Source organism: Mytilus edulis, chromosome 1 (assembly GCF_963676685.1).
Source record: "Mytilus edulis chromosome 1, xbMytEdul2.2, whole genome shotgun sequence".
Lineage (NCBI taxonomy): Eukaryota > Metazoa > Mollusca > Bivalvia > Mytilida > Mytilidae > Mytilus > Mytilus edulis.
Window position 1 is genome coordinate 87,891,334 of NC_092344.1, and position 16,332 is coordinate 87,907,665.

Here is a 16,332-nt window from a genome sequence, read left to right on the forward strand (position 1 = left end):
GTCAAAGTTAAGTTTTTGAGTTTTGGTCTTTTTATCTAATGCTATATGCCATATGTCAACTATATTTGGTGTATGGAAATATTTTATGATCTTTATGTCAGTCGAGCAGGTTTTATTTAACCGTGACCTCATTTTCACGGTTCATTGCACAGTGTTAAGTTTTTGTGTTTTGGTCTATTTTTCTTAAACTATAAGTAATGTGTCAACTATATATGTTGTATAGAAGCATTGCTAGCTGTACCTGTCTGCCTGGCATGGTTCATCTGACCTGGACCTCTTTTTCAAGGTTCATTGGTCTTTGTTTAGTTATCTTGGTTAATGTTAAGTTTATGTGACAGTTGTAATAAAGCTTAGCTTTATACTTAGGACTATCAACATAATATCAATGATGAGTATAGAAGGCGAGACATTTCAGCGTGTGCACTCTTGTGTGTTTTATGTGAAAACTGTAGTTGATAGAGAGAAACTTAAAACAACATATATTACGGACAAGACAAAGATATAGAAATATGACAAATGGCTGAAATCTTCGTGGAGATAGTATAGAAGTAATTGCCTCTTTTTTTATACCCCCGCTTTAAAAAAGGGGGGTATACTGTTTTACCTCTGTCTGTCAGTCCGTCCGTCAGTCCGTCCGTCCGTCCATCAGTCCGTCCGTCCGTCCATCAGTCCGTCCGTCAGTCAGTCCGTCCCATGAAACTTTCGTCACATTTTTCTCAGGAACTACACATCCACCCTTTCTGTAATTTGGTATCAACATTTATATATGTCAGCCATACCGTGTGATGCGTTTTCAGATTCATCACTTGACAACTTCCTGTTTACCGAACACTTGTCTGATTTTACACATGATAGCCAAGTTGAAAATTTTCGTCACATTTTTCTCAGGAACTACAATACAAGGATTTCTGAAATTTGGTTTCAGGCTTGATATAAGTCAGCTATACCGTGTGATGCGTTTTCAGATTCATCACTCAACAACTTCCTGTTTACCAAACACTTGTCTGATTTTACACATGATAGCCAAGTTGAAAATTTTCGTCACATTTTTCTCAGGAACTACAATACAAGGATTTCTGAAATTTGGTTTCAGGATTTATATAAGTCAGCTATACCGTGTGATGCGTTTTCAGATTCATCACTCGACAACTTCCTGTTTACCGAACACTTGTATGATTTTACACATGATAACCAAGTTGAAAATTTTCGTCACATTTTTCTCAGGAACTACATTACAAGGATTTATGAAATTTGGTTTCAGAATTTATATAAGTCAGCTATATCGTGTGATGCGTTTTCAGATTCATCACTCGACAACTTCCTGTTTACCGAACACTTGCATATTTTTACACTATTAATATTATCCACTTGCGGCGGGGGTATCATCAGTGAGCAGTAGCTCGCAGTTTCACTTGTTTTTATACCCCCGCTTTAAAAAAGAGGGGGTATACTGTTTTACCTCTGTCTGTCTGTCAGTCCGTCCGTCAGTCCGTCCATCAGTCCGTCCGTCCATCAGTCCGTCCGTCCATCAGTCCGTCAGTCAGTCCGTCCCATGAAACTTTCGTCACATTTTTCTCAGGAACTACACATCCACCCTTTCTGTAATTTGGTATCAACATTTATATATGTTAGCCATACCGTGTGATGCGTTTTCAGATTCATCACTTGACAACTTCCTGTTTACCGAACACTTGTATGATTTTACACATGATAGCCAAGTTGAAAATTTTCGTCACATTTTTCTCAGGAACTACACATCCACCCTTTCTGTAATTTGGTATCAACGTTTATATATGTTAGCCATACCGTGTGATGCGTTTTCAGATTCATCACTTGACAACTTCCTGTTTACCGAACACTTGTATGATTTTACACATGATAGCCAAGTTGAAAATTTTCGTCACATTTTTCTCAGGAACTACACATCCACCCTTTCTGTAATTTGGTATCAACATTTATATATGTTAGCCATACCATGTGATGCGTTTTCAGATTCATCACTTGACAATTTCCTGTTTACCGAACACTTGTATGATTTTACACATGATAGCCAAGTTGAAAATTTTCGTCACATTTATCTCAGCAACTACAATACAAGGATTTCTGAAATTTGGTTTCAGGATTTATATAAGTCAGCTATACGGTGTGATGCGTTTTCAGATTCATCACTTGACAACTTCCTGTTTACCGAACACTTGTATGATTTTACACATGATAGCCAAGTTGAAAATTTTCGTCACATTTTTCTCAGGAACTACAATACAAGGATTTCTGAAATTTGGTTTCAGGATTTATATAAGTCAGCTATACCGTGTAATGCGTTTTCAGATTCATCACTTGACAACTTCCTGTTTACCGAACACTAGCATATTTTTACACTATTAATATTATCCACTTGCGGCGGGGGTATCATCAGTGAGCAGTAGCTCGCAGTTTCACTTGTTTAAATCTTTCCTAATATCTTAATATCTTAAATAGTTTTATTCTGCAGTAATTTCCAGTCCACAGAAATATTTGCTTGTGTCAATTTTATGCTAAATGTCAGGTGTCTATTCTAGTTCTTTTTAGATCCTATTACAATTTGTTTGAAGGTTTTCATTTATTAACTTCAGGAGGAGTTTAATAATGAGAAAAATTAGCAGGGGAGTTCATAATTTTTGCAGTTTTTACATTTTAAGTGATTCTGATTACAGATTTAGGTAAATTTAGAATAATTCACATTTGACATTCAGGAGGTTTTTTTTGCTAGATTGACTGTGAATTTATGCTTATAATTTCATTTCTGTGAAATAATTGAGAACCATTCAACAAATCCTATTCAAATTAAATATGTTGTTTCTGAGGGGAAAATTGAGGTCAAGTTTTATTTTGATCTTGACAATTTCCACTTATGCTGTTAAGAAGCTGTGACACTTGATAACTTTCACAATGACACAAATTTATGTAGGTAAAACCCATATGGTTTCAATTTGTATATTTCGTATCCATTTTTTTGTGGGAGCTGATACTACCATAATTTTACAGTAGCTATTTCTAAAATCTGAAACTGTTTTTATATTCATTAATATGCTAAATGGGTTATTTCAGATCCAAGTTCATCATTTTATCTTTTGTTGTCTTTTACTCTTGTGTTTTAAGTACATGTATTAAATGAATGAATTTCTTGAATTTTTCTTTGGCAGCCATTGATGTTTGTACAGAGAGTAGCTATAAACGCTGCCATGACAATGCTTCATGTACCACAGTTGGCCCTGGTAAAGTTAACTGTTCTTGTTTAACTGGTTACCATGGTGATGGCTATGTATGTGACCCTATTGACCCTTGCCAAGTTGACAATGGAGGCTGTGATTCAAATAGATCAAGATGTCGATATGCAGGACCTGGGGAGGTATGTTATTTTTATGAGACACAAAAATAATAAAAGTTAATTGATTTCTTGTTAAATTTAAGATTGAATTTGGTAGTTTTTGTTTTTTCCTGTTACAAATGTCCAATTACATGAGGATGCATATCCAGGAAGGAACGTGGAGCTAAAGCTATATACTGTAAACCAACTTATTTTCGTGGATACTTTATTTCGCGTTTTACCAATTCTAGTCCATTTCGCACCTTTTAAAATTCGTGATTTTCTTATTTACTTGATGTATTGCCACTATTGGGTATATCAACAAATCTTTGACACAGGTGATGAACCCATCCTCTAACAGTAGTTATCGCCATGCTGGTTCAGTACATTAAAGCACTACATATACTTATTTATCTTTTTAGCATACTTGTGAATGTTTAAGAGGGTATGAAATGGATCTTCAATTACAGACTTGTGTGATGATAGATGTTTGTTCCATTAATGCCTCTTACTGTAGTGAATATGCAACATGTTCTGTGATTGGTCCATTACAATTTGAGTAAGTTTCTTATTTATATATGTCCTGTGGTACTTATTAGCTTAATATAATATTACAATACTTCTTGTATGAAAGAAGACTGCTTAATGGCAACCCTTGACCAAATATGGTTTGATAGGGTTCCACAAGGGGTTTTTACTTCATTTTAATACGCCCATCAAAATTAACGCCCATCAAAATTTCGACAGGACGTATTATGGTATACAAATGTCAGGCATCCGTCCGTCCGTCTGTCCGTCCGTCCATCTGTCTAGCAAAAAGATGTTGCACTGTAACATGAGAACGACTTATCCAAATTTCATGAAACTTAATATAGTTGTTTCTTATGATGGTCAAAAGATCTGTATACTTTTTGGTGAAAATAAAATTAAAACTTTTTGAGATACAGGACTTTGCAACTAAAACAAGGGTGTGTTTTTTTCACATATCGCGCCATATCTCAAAAAACAATGTATGATATTTGCTTAAAACTTTACACACTTCTTAGTTATACTAATCTTAAGATCTGTATACTTTTTGGTAATGAATAAAAAAAATATTTTTGAGTTATTGAATATTTTGTAAAAAGGGGGAATGTTTTTTTTTAAATGTTGTGCCGTATCTCAAAAACGATTTATGATTATTGCTAAAAAAAATTACACACTTTTTTGTTATATTAATCTAAAGATCTTTATACTCTTTGGTTTTGATTCAAAACTTTATTTTAGAGATATTGAGTTTTAAGTAAAACAAAAGGGGGTGGGTTCACATGTCGCGCCGTATCTCAAAAGCAATTCATGATTATTGCTTAAAACTTTACACACTTCTTTATTATATTAATCCTAGGATCTGTATACTTTTTGGTCTCGATTCAAAATTTTATTTGATGTAATTGAGTTTTTTGTTATAAAAGGTTTTTTTTCACATGTCGCACTGTATCTCAAACTATTGATGATCATTGCATAATTCTTACACACAAGATTACGGGCGTATCATGCGCTCATGGCGCAGGTGTTTATTTAAATTATTATATTGCTATAATGCCTGCAGACAAGGTTACGTTTATAAAACATTCTGCCAATCTGTCTGTCAATCGCTTATGTCTGTTTGTGGTTTTAAGTCATGTACTGTTCAGAAAATATTTTTGTTCCTTGCTAGTATCTCTGCTGAACAGCAGAGGTTGTACAGTGAATAAGGTTGATAAATCTGGCTGCATGGCATACATTTAAATCATAACCTAGCTTCATTTCAAGGTCACAAAATTAGTTCAAATTAAACTCCCAATATTTAAACATGTTAAATTTACTAAATTGTGTCTGACTTAGAATTTTTAAATGCCTAGATGGATATTTATAATATCCAATATTATTTTTGCCAACTGAAAAAGGAGTGTTGCAAATAAGTTTGGGAAGTCTGTCTGCAAAATAAAGCCAAGGGCACAAACTTTTTTAAACTTTACATCTTATATCAATAATACAAATTTTCCTTACTCAGAACTTTTGACGTATTTAAAAGATGCATAACTTTATTAATGCCCACTACCAAATTTAAAAAGAGAAACTCTAGTGTAAATATTCCATCAGATTCTTCATGTACAAACTTAATTTTGAATATTTTTTAGCTGTACATGTAATGAAGGATATGGAGGAGATGGGATTTCATGTTACAATAATATAGCTGATGTATGTATATATTCATAATTAAATGTTACAATAATAAAGCTGATATAGTTATATTATATGTTTCAATACCATAGCAGCAGACATATATATATATATTATACAGTCCCAAATGTGTACTATTGATTTCTTTGAAAAATCTTTATTACAACTAGAAGATATCCACCTTTTGTAGACGAAACGCGCGTCTGGCGTATATACTAAATTTAGTCCTGGTATCTATGATGAGTTTAATTACCCACAAAGAGATGGACTTATATAATGGATTGTCATATGTTTTAATAAAATGTTAAATTTCACGAGCCGTAAGGCGAGGGAAATTCATTCTCAAGACTGGTATTTGTCGCAAATACCCCTCAAGAACATGATATATCTGTTTAATTACACCGAATGTTAATGTTCTAAAACGCATTGATGATCGTGACGTTACAAACGTCCAGTCGGATAGAGTATTTTTTGGCAAATACCACGGCAGAGAGGGTAAGGTAAAAAAGGCAAATCCTTTTTGGTAAATACCCCGGCGGAGTTAAAAAATGAACGATATTCGTTTGATAACAATGAATTGGTGAAAAATACACTGGCTATCAACCAATCAAAACCCAGGATTCTTACATAAGGTGTAATTACATGTTTAAATATCTATGAAGTACTGTTCTATGTATTACTGTCAGTTTTGGAGAAAAAAAAACTAAAATTGAGCATTACTGATGTTTTGTTTTTAGTTGAATTTTTACACACTTAATTTTCTTGTTAACATTCAGTATGCTTAAATCATCATGATTATAAGAACTTGATAAAACAATGGTGTAGCAAAAATGTGTAAAAATTATGGAAATTGACCCCAAAAAATCAAGATCATGGTTGAAAATCACATTGTAATGTAATATTGTATATGAAGTAACATACATGTGTACAATATTCTGATGATTATTGACCATATAACTCATGTTTCTAATTTATTTTCCTGTTTATATTTAGCTTATTGAAGACTTGAACAATTTTGGAGATAACAAGGTTAAAGGAAAGATGAACTATGCAAGTCGACTGGTGTCAGAGCATTATTACAAGGAACTACGAAACAATGGACCGTTTACACTGTTTATCCCAACAGATGGTGGATTTAGGACAGTTCTTGGTAGACAGAGTGTATGTATTACAAATAATATTTACGTAACATTTACTTAAAGAAATTTCCTTTACAGCAAAATTCATTGAGTGTGTAGGTGAAGGTAAAATCTTGGACTAGCTTGCTTGCTCGCTGAACTGTTAAATCATTATTAGGTAAGGTATACTAACCTCCTTTTTGGGGTAGTCTAGTCCTTATGGACAGATATATCAGTTATCTGTCTGACTAGTCTACTCTTAAAGGAGGTTAATGTAACTAACCTTATGTTATGCCTGTCCCAAGTCAGGAGTCTGTAATTCAGTGCTTGTCGTTTGTTGATGTGTTTCATATTTGTTTTTCGTTCATTTCTTGTACATAAATAAGGAATTGTTTTACATTGTTATTTCAGGGCCTTTTATAGCTGACTATGCGGTATGGGCTTTGCTCATTGTTGAAGGCCATACAGTGACCTATAGTTGTTAATTTCTGTGTCATTTTGGTCTCTTGTGGACAGTTGTCTCATTGGCAATCATACCAAATCTTCTTTTTTATATTTATAATGACTTTGCAGATCAACTAGCAAGCAAGCTAGCCAAAGATATTACCTTTACCTACACACTCAATGCATTTTGCTGTAATTAAGAAGCTAACATTGGTTTTGTAAGAGTTTCTTTTAGAGAATATTGGTTTGGGCTGTAAAATCTAATAAAGCCATGTCTAAGAACTTACAGACATTCATTACATCATACATTTCCAGTCATTATATATATCCAATTTTGTTTACAGTTTGAAGAATTTGTGGCAGATGCAGATACAGCTAAGCAGGTTTTGCGACAACATATATTAGTAGGAGAATGGACACTTGACAAGTTAGCTGAGGCCAATGATGTGTATACATTACAAGGGATCCCTGCAAACATTCAAGCAAAAACGGTATTATAAAATATAGACAAGGCTTATAAATGTGTTATTGTTTTTCAGAGATTATTTTTTCTTTGCTGAAATACACCTTGTTGTAGCTTTGAAATTGTATTTGAAATATATATCATTGAACATCAACAACTTAATAAGGTAATACCCTGAATTTTCATAGATAATTTTATGTGAATTACAAGTGAAAAAAAATCATGTTAATCATACACATACAAAGATTGATTCATTTTTGTTCATGAAATAGATTGAGTGAAAATTATACTACCGGTACTTTAATCACAAAGAAATAATTTTTTTGATACTTAAATAGTGTTATAATGATATTTTGTTAAGAATAAGCATATACTCAAGAAAAACAACCTTTTCATTCAGATTGAGATATATAATTCATTTGATCTTCTAATTGTATTTGTGTTTTATTGTTGTCACAATGAAAATTACATTTGATTGAACGCAAAATGCTAGTGCAAAGAGCAAAAATAGTCATATGAAATCATATATTTTTAGAAACATGGTGATCTATTTTATCGATACAAGCTACCAGGGTCAGTAGGTCAAAGAGCATCTAAAACAACAGTATTAAAAGAGAACATAATTGCAGCAAATGGAGTTGTACATGTTATTGGCAAAATGTTAACAAAGACTCCTGAGGTCAAAGGTGACCCTAAGGTATATGAATACTGTAAATACAGAAATTATTGTGTGCATTTATTATCACGATTTTGTCAATTAAGACTAAAATTGGATTTTAATTTTTGCGATATTCAGAAAAATTCTGTTTGATTCATATGCAAAAATTTCAAAGAGCGAGTTTTAATTATTTCGATTTTAACCCAGTTGCATTTTTTGCAATGATAAAAACATCACAATAATTTCTATCTGAGACTTTAAAGAAATGAAATTTCAAAATTATTGAATTTTCTTGTTAGTTATGTTTTTATCTCATTCTCTTAGGTGGTATGGACCTGTTTTTCATTGTATTCCAAAAGCTGCCTACTTTGAACTAATTTATTTGTAATAAACATACTAGTAGCTACCTTTTTTTGGCAGACTAAAACTGCTCTTTCAGATTTATTGATAGTCCTGCCTACATGCTATTTAAATGAATTGTTTACATCCATTTCATTTGAACTTTGGTAAATTGTAGTTTTGTTGGCAATCATACCACATCTCCTTATTTTTATACATAACACTGAATTATTTATATAATATGGACTACACAAAAAAATATCATAAAGATAATGATTAATCATAAATCTTTTTCTGTGTTTCTATGAGGGAATGGAACCCTGCCCGGGTCATTGATACAAACATTAAGTCCATATTGTGTTTGAAAATTTAAAAGTTGTAAAATCACTTAATTAGATAGATACTTTTCCTTAGATCTCCATAAGCTAGAAATAAGCTCCAACATGGTCAAATGTTAAGATGATTCCTTATAGGTACAACCAATTGAACATCACTTACATATCAATAAAATTCATTTTGTATTATTTTAATGGTCTTGAAATTTTGCTGTGATTTTGTTCTGATAGATTCTTTAAATCTGCTTTTAATTAAAAGAGGGACAAAAGATACCAGGGGGACATTCAAACTCATCAATCGAAATTAACTGACAACACCATGGCTAAAAAAGAAAAAAACAAAAAGACAAACAGACAAACAATAGTACACAAAACACAATGTAGTAATATCCAGTCATATTTGGTAGCACAGGCGATGACTTTTTTTACGTCTGCTTTTTTATGCCCCACCTATGGTAGTAGAGGGGCATTATGTTTTCTGGTGTTTTGGTCCGTTCATTCGTTCGTTCGTTCGTCCATCTGTCCTGCTTCAGGTTAAAGTTTTTGGTCAAGGTAGTTTTTGAAGAAGTTGAAGTTCAATCAATTTGAAACTTAGTACACATGTTCCCTATGATATGATTTTTCTTATTTCAATGCCAAATTACAGTTTTGATCCCAATTTCGCAGTCCACTGAACATAAAAAATGATAGTGTGAGTAGAGCATCTGTGTACTGTGGACACATTCTTGTTATCAAATTATTTTGATTTTTTTTGGTGCTGATTGTATACCCTATTTATTTTATATATCTTTACACTTTTCTTATAGAGATCTATGCTGGATTTAATTAAAGCAGAAGAAAAATACAGCAGATTAGAGTCTTTGATTGAAGTATGTTTATGTAGAAGTTAATATCTGTATAAAAAGCTTTAAAATGCACAATTTTGAACTATTTTGTTTGTCATTTTTAAAGACTTGTATATAAATTGTTTTGAGCATTACCAACTTCTCAAGTTTTGACAAAGATTTAAAAGTAGATTTATTATTATTGTTTGATTTTAGAGGGTTGCATGTACTTATCATAAAAATAGAAAATCATTACATACTGTAAACCAAGTTATTTTTGTGGATATTTTATTTCGTGTTTGGTTCCTTCTTGTCCACTTTGCAGCTATTTTCATTTACAATTTTATAGTTTACTTGGTATGGTTGAATAAGGGAAGATTTGATTCTTACATATTCACAACAATCTATTTTCAAGCTATTTTTCTACTTGCAAGAACCACATATGGTATATGGTTCTATATTTGAACCATATTTATATACTTCATTGTAGTATCATAAATATCTTCTTGATTTCTTGACCTGATTGTATAACTTCAGTGAGGCCTTATAAGTAAACTTTTGTAGAATTCGATATATTAATTCAGGAAAGTTTTATGTGTATATTTCATAAATATTATTTTGTTTTTGTTAAGGTATGGAGTCAGTGTTAACATGTAACTTAAAATTACATATGATTATATCTATTTTAGAAAGCTGGTATGACTAACCATGTTAAAGCAACAAATATAACAATGTTTACACCAGAAAACTCTGCCTGGGACAGTCTACCTGAAAATGCTCTTGATCATTTTACATCACCTGAGGTAATCTTACAAAAATATGAAGATCTTTGAAACAACCAAAAATATTTTAAAGATATAAGTCCTTTTCTCATTTAAGGTGGTATGGGAGTCTAAAGTAAAAATGATAGAATTTGTTCATACTTTGCCAAAACATAGTATACATTGATATATGTTCAAAAATATAATAAAAATGATAGGTCACCGTGCATTTTCTCAAGCTAAAGGTTGTGACAAAATGACACATTGTGTATGGATTATACAGGAAAAAACATCATTATGTGATTAGAGGCTAAAGTAAATGAAAGAATTGTTAAATAAAATACCAAAAGATAGCTTTTGGACAATGCTTTAAGAATTAATCGAAAGAAAAGATAGCTTTTAGACAATGCTTTTAAGGATATCAAAAGAAAAGATAGGGTCACCTTACGTTTTTTCCAGCTAAAATACAAAATAGGAAAATTCCACATAGACTTCTTCAGAAAATGCACTGCTCTAGAGTTCCCTCCCCTTTAAAATGCTACTTGAAAACCATTAAAAATCAACCAAAAATAGTCTACACTTGTAAAAATATTATTTTCAAAAATATAATAAAATGTATGGTTCACTATGCTATTTTTCAAGCTACAAGTGGTACAAAGTTGTTCAAATTCGCACAGATAGGTCATGAAAAAATCTCTTTGTTGTGAATAAAAAGAAATCTATGAGATAGAATGTTGAAATAAAAGATAGGTCTTATAATATGCCTTAAGAAAAGGAAAATGAAAAAAATGGTAACCAAACTTGTTCTCTTGCTACAAGTAAGAAATTAAGATTTCCCTATAACTTCTGGCAGACTTTTAACAGCAAAAGATGTAAATTTTGGACTAGACTCATCAAATAAGTCTACACAGAACCACAAACACAGAGACTTGTGCTATATGATTGATTAATTGAATTGATTAGTGGCAATTTCATAAACACTCTGTTTTCTAAATCAAGCGAGAGTATTTCAAGTTGTCTCCTAGGCAATCAGGAAGATCTCTGGGACATTTTAACACCAGAGCACTGTTTTGCTGTCCTTCATGAATGATTTTTATGCTTCATTTATGGGCATTATGTTTTTCATCCGTCTGTCTGTCCTTCTTCAGGTAAAAGTTTTTGGTCAAAGTAGTTTTTGATGAAGTTGATGTCCATTAAAATTGAAACTGAATACACATGTTCCTTATGGTAATTTTTCTAATTTTATTGTCAAATTAGAGATTTTACCACAATTTCATGGTCCACTGAACATAGAAAATGATAGTGAGAGTTGGGCATCCTTGCACTATGGAGACATTCTTGTTCTTTCTAAAATACTGCAGACTGTAGATAGTTAACATCCAAAATATTAAGTAACATTTTATGCCCCATTTATGGGCATTATGTTTTCTGGTCTGTGCGTCCGTCCGTCCGTTTGTCCGTTTATCTGTCTGTCCAGCTTAAGGCTAAAGTTTTTGGTCGAGGTAGTTTTTGATGAAGTTGAAGTCCAATCAACTTAAAACTTTGTAAACTTGTACCCTATGATATGATCTTTATAATTTTAACGCCAAATTAGAGATTTTATCCCATTTTCATGGTCCACTGAACATAGAAAATGATAGTGCCGATTGGACATCCATGTACTAGGGACACATTCTTGTTCATTTATGATTTCTTAATTTTGTAATTGTGCGTTATATACACATGTTGTCTATTGTTAATCTCCTTTAGGAGGAAATAAAGTATAATGATCATTATTGATGATGACTTTCCATTTGTGAAATGATGTAATAATAGTATTTTCAATTTGTAGGGTGTTAATTCACTAAGACAGATACTTTTAAACCATATATTTGATGGAGTGGTATGTTTATTTTGATAGTAATCAGTGAGCAAAAGTTATTAGTATAACTTATTGAATATAACAGTATATGTTTTGAGTAAAAAGTTGTAACACATTTTAATGTGTTTGAAATTAATTTGATGAAAGATGATAATGTGTAATAATAGTTATTGTTTATTTTTTTCTCAAATTTTCAATTGATGTTTCTTGGTGATAACTTTCAATCTTAACTTACTGATCATAAGTTATCAGTGTTGGATAATAAAATAACAATAAACAGAATATTTATAGTCTTTCAAACTCAGTTTCTTGGCTATTGCTCTTCGATGAGATTGTAGCAAAGAAACTCCTTCTCATTTTTAGCTCACCTGGCCCAAAAACCAAAGCATTTTGAGGAAATCTGACATGGGGTAAAAATGTTTATCAGGTCAAGATCTATCTGCCCTGAAATTTTCAGATGAATCGGTCAATCGGTTGTTGGGTTGCTGCCCCTGAATTGGTAATTTTGAGGAAATTTTGCTGTTTTTGGTTATTATCTTGAATATTATTATAGATAGAGATAAATTGTAAACAGCAATAATGTTCAGCAAAATAAGATCTACAAATAAGTCAACATGACCAAAATGGTCAGTTGACCCCTTTAGGAGTTATTGCCCTTTATAGTCAATCTTTAACCATTTTTCATAAATCTAAGTAATCTTTTACAAAATCTCCACTGAAACTACTAGGCCACAATCATCTTTGGGGTATCTAGTTTGAAAAATGTGTCCGATGACCTGGCCATTCAACCAAGATGGCCGCCACGTCTAAAAATAGAACATAGGGGTAAAATGCAGTTTTTGGCTTATAACTATGAAACCAAAGCATCTAGAGCAAATCTGACAAGAAGTTAAATTGTTAATCAAGTCAATATCTATCTGCCCTGAATTTTTCAGATGAATTGGACAACTGGTTGTTGGGTTGCTGCCCTCCAATTGGTAATTTTTAAAAAAAATTTGCCGTTTTTGGTTATCTTGAATACTATTATAGATAGCGATAAACTGTAAACAGCAATAATGTTCAGCAAAGTAAGATCTACAAATAAGTCAACATGACCTAAATGGTCAATTGACCCCTTAAGGAGTTATTGCCCTTTATAGTCAATTTTTAACAATTTTCATTAATTTGGTAAATTTATGTAAATTTTTACCAAATATAGTTCTCTGTTACTAATGGGCAAAGTTCATTATAGATATAATTGTAAGAAGCAAAATCGTTCAGTAAAGTAAGAACTTCAAACACATCACCATCACCAAAATACAATTTTGTCATGAATCCATTTGTGTCCTTTGTTTAATATGCACATAGACCAAGGTGAGCGACACAGGCTCTTTAGAGCCTCTAGTTCATAAATCTAAGTAATCTTTTACAAAATCTCCACTGAAACTACTAGGCCACAATCATCTTTGGGGTATCTAGTTTGAAAAATGTGTCCGATGACCTGGCCATTCAACCAAGATGGCCGCCACGGCTAAAAATAGAACATAGGGGTAAAATGCAGTTTTTGGCTTATAACTATGGAACCAAAGCATCTAGAGCAAATCTGACAAGAAGTTAAATTGTTAATCAAGTCAATATCTATCTGCCCTGAATTTTTCAGATGAATTGGACAACTGGTTGTTGGGTTGCTGCCCTCCAATTGGTAATTTTTAAAGAAATTTTGCCGTTTTTGGTTATCTTGAATACTATTATAGATAGCTATAAACTGTAAACAGCAATAATGTTCAGCAAAGTAAGATCTACAAATAAGTCAACATGACCTAAATGGTCAATTGACCCCTTAAGGAGTTATTGCCCTTTATAGTCAATTTTTAACAATTTTCATTAATTTGGTAAATTTATGTAAATTTTTACCAAATAGAGTTCTCTGTTACTAATGGGCAAAGTTCATTATAGATATAATTGTAAGAAGCAAAATCGTTCAGTAAAGTAAGAACTTCAAACACATCACCATCACCAAAATACAATTTTGTCATGAATCAATTTGTGTCCTTTGTTTAATATGCACATAGACCAAGGTGAGCGACACAGGCTCTTTAGAGCCTCTAGTTAAAGTTATAGATATTCTATAAAAAGAAAGAAAAGACTTTACAAACTGCCTTTTTTGTTTTGTTTTAGATTGAAGCAGCTGAATTGATAGATTTAGACAGAATTAAGTCTCAGGCTGATGTAGAAATAGCTGTTAATGTAACTGAAAAGGTAAACATATTTATATTTCATAATGTTTAAAGATGTTTTTCAAATTTTTTTTCAGGGCCCATCAGTGATAAGTTATTTTGAATTATTTTGGTTAGGTTTTCAGAATCCACAATTATTTTTTCTATTGTGAAGTTGGTGCTTTGCTTTTGCGCCAATTGGAATTTCAATTGCACCACAAACCATATTTCATTTGTGTCAAAAATAAAACATTTCATTTGCGCCATTTACAGGTAAACATACAGGTATATATTTAAAGTCATTTGTAGATAGATGATTTTATTCCATTCCTGAAAAAAAACCTTGTTCAAAATAATTTTTGATACATTGTAAGGGATACATATATAGGACAATTGAAGAAATTGTACGTGTTTGCTCTAATAAAAACAAAAAAAAACTCAACTAAATTCATTTAGATAAATTTAAAAAACGTTTGGTATGATTGCCAAAAAATTAAACTACTCTCCACAAGAGACAAAATAACATAGAAATTAACAACTATTATAGGTCATCATCAACAATGAGGAAAGCCCATACCCCATAGTCAGATATTAAAGGTTCCGAAATGACAAATATAACACAATTTGAATGAGAAAACTAATATACTATTATGGTAATCTATACATATTTAAATTATTCTATGTTTGATTTGAAAATTGGATTTTGACTAGCATGTTCATTAAAAGTTTTAATAATTGCTTTATTATCTTCTGGCTTTCAAGTTTTTTTTCGTACACCCAAACAACTTGTCGCAATTTTGCAGAACATATGATAACCTATATGTATGGCTATCCTGAATTAAATACTTATTTTCTCTGTTTGTCTCTGAACTGACAATGTCTATCTATTCTTGACACCTCAAACTATATAATTTTAAACCTAAATTAGTTTTGTATTTGAAATGAGTATGAACTCCTTCAATTATCCAGGGGAAATGTTGTAGAAACAAATTTTATTCACGATAGAACAATGGATATTTAACTTTTTCTTTATACATTACCTGTAAAATGGTGCAAAAGAAGTTTTTATTTTTTGGCGACAACGAAATATAAACTTGTGGCGCAAATGAAAGATTGGATTTTTTAAAAATTGGCTCAAATGCAATGCGCCCTGTGAAGGCATAATTGAAATGAAACACTGGAGGTGAATTACATTTATTATCAAAGAACAAAGGACTTCATTCTTTGAAACAAAATCTAGCTGATGCATAATGGAGGTGAACATAAGGTACTCTCTCAATTTCTTCACCTTAAGATCACAGTCAAGGTTTAAATCTATTGAACTCAAAAAAGATTGGAAAGTTCATAATCTTGCAGAAGTGTGCTGTCTTAGTGACTGTGAAGAACAGAAGAAGTCAGTCAGCTCTGAGACCAAAAAGTATTAAAAAATTCCTTCTGAAATAGTTTAAATGTAGCCTAAGGTGAGTGTGACATTTAAAGATTTATTAGCTAACAAATGACTTAAACACATTTCTTTTAAAAACCAATTGATTTATATTGTAGGGACAGATAGTGTTAAACAAAAATATCAGTATAACACAAACAGATATACCAGCTATCAATGGTCTTTACCATCATATAACATCTGTACTTCTACCTGGACATATCAACTCACTTCTCCCAAGTCAATGTGATGAAGAAACATCAGAAATAGTAGTGGTTTGTTTATTTAGTATTATGTTTTTTCTGTAAAAACAATAATGTCACATTTTTAGATATAATTTATTCTGATACTGGTGGTTCATCC

The 16,332-nt window shown here is 31.8% G+C and overlaps 1 protein-coding gene across 4 annotated transcripts in view; it reads left to right on the forward strand.

Moving 5' to 3' along the window:
* The window catches only part of LOC139515451 (stabilin-2-like), a 62,019-nt gene that overhangs the window by 11,947 nt on the left and 33,740 nt on the right, over positions 1-16,332 (forward strand). For all 4 annotated transcript variants that reach the window (XM_071305022.1, XM_071305035.1, XM_071305029.1 and 1 more), the window contains exons 6-16: positions 3,183-3,388; positions 3,769-3,905; positions 5,506-5,566; positions 6,542-6,709; positions 7,455-7,601; positions 8,109-8,270; positions 9,712-9,774; positions 10,419-10,532; positions 12,322-12,372; positions 14,509-14,589; positions 16,089-16,244. In XM_071305022.1, the coding sequence (XP_071161123.1) occupies positions 3,183-3,388; positions 3,769-3,905; positions 5,506-5,566; positions 6,542-6,709; positions 7,455-7,601; positions 8,109-8,270; positions 9,712-9,774; positions 10,419-10,532; positions 12,322-12,372; positions 14,509-14,589; positions 16,089-16,244 (1,346 nt within the window). The remainder of the gene's footprint in view (positions 1-3,182; positions 3,389-3,768; positions 3,906-5,505; positions 5,567-6,541; positions 6,710-7,454; positions 7,602-8,108; positions 8,271-9,711; positions 9,775-10,418; positions 10,533-12,321; positions 12,373-14,508; positions 14,590-16,088; positions 16,245-16,332) is intronic.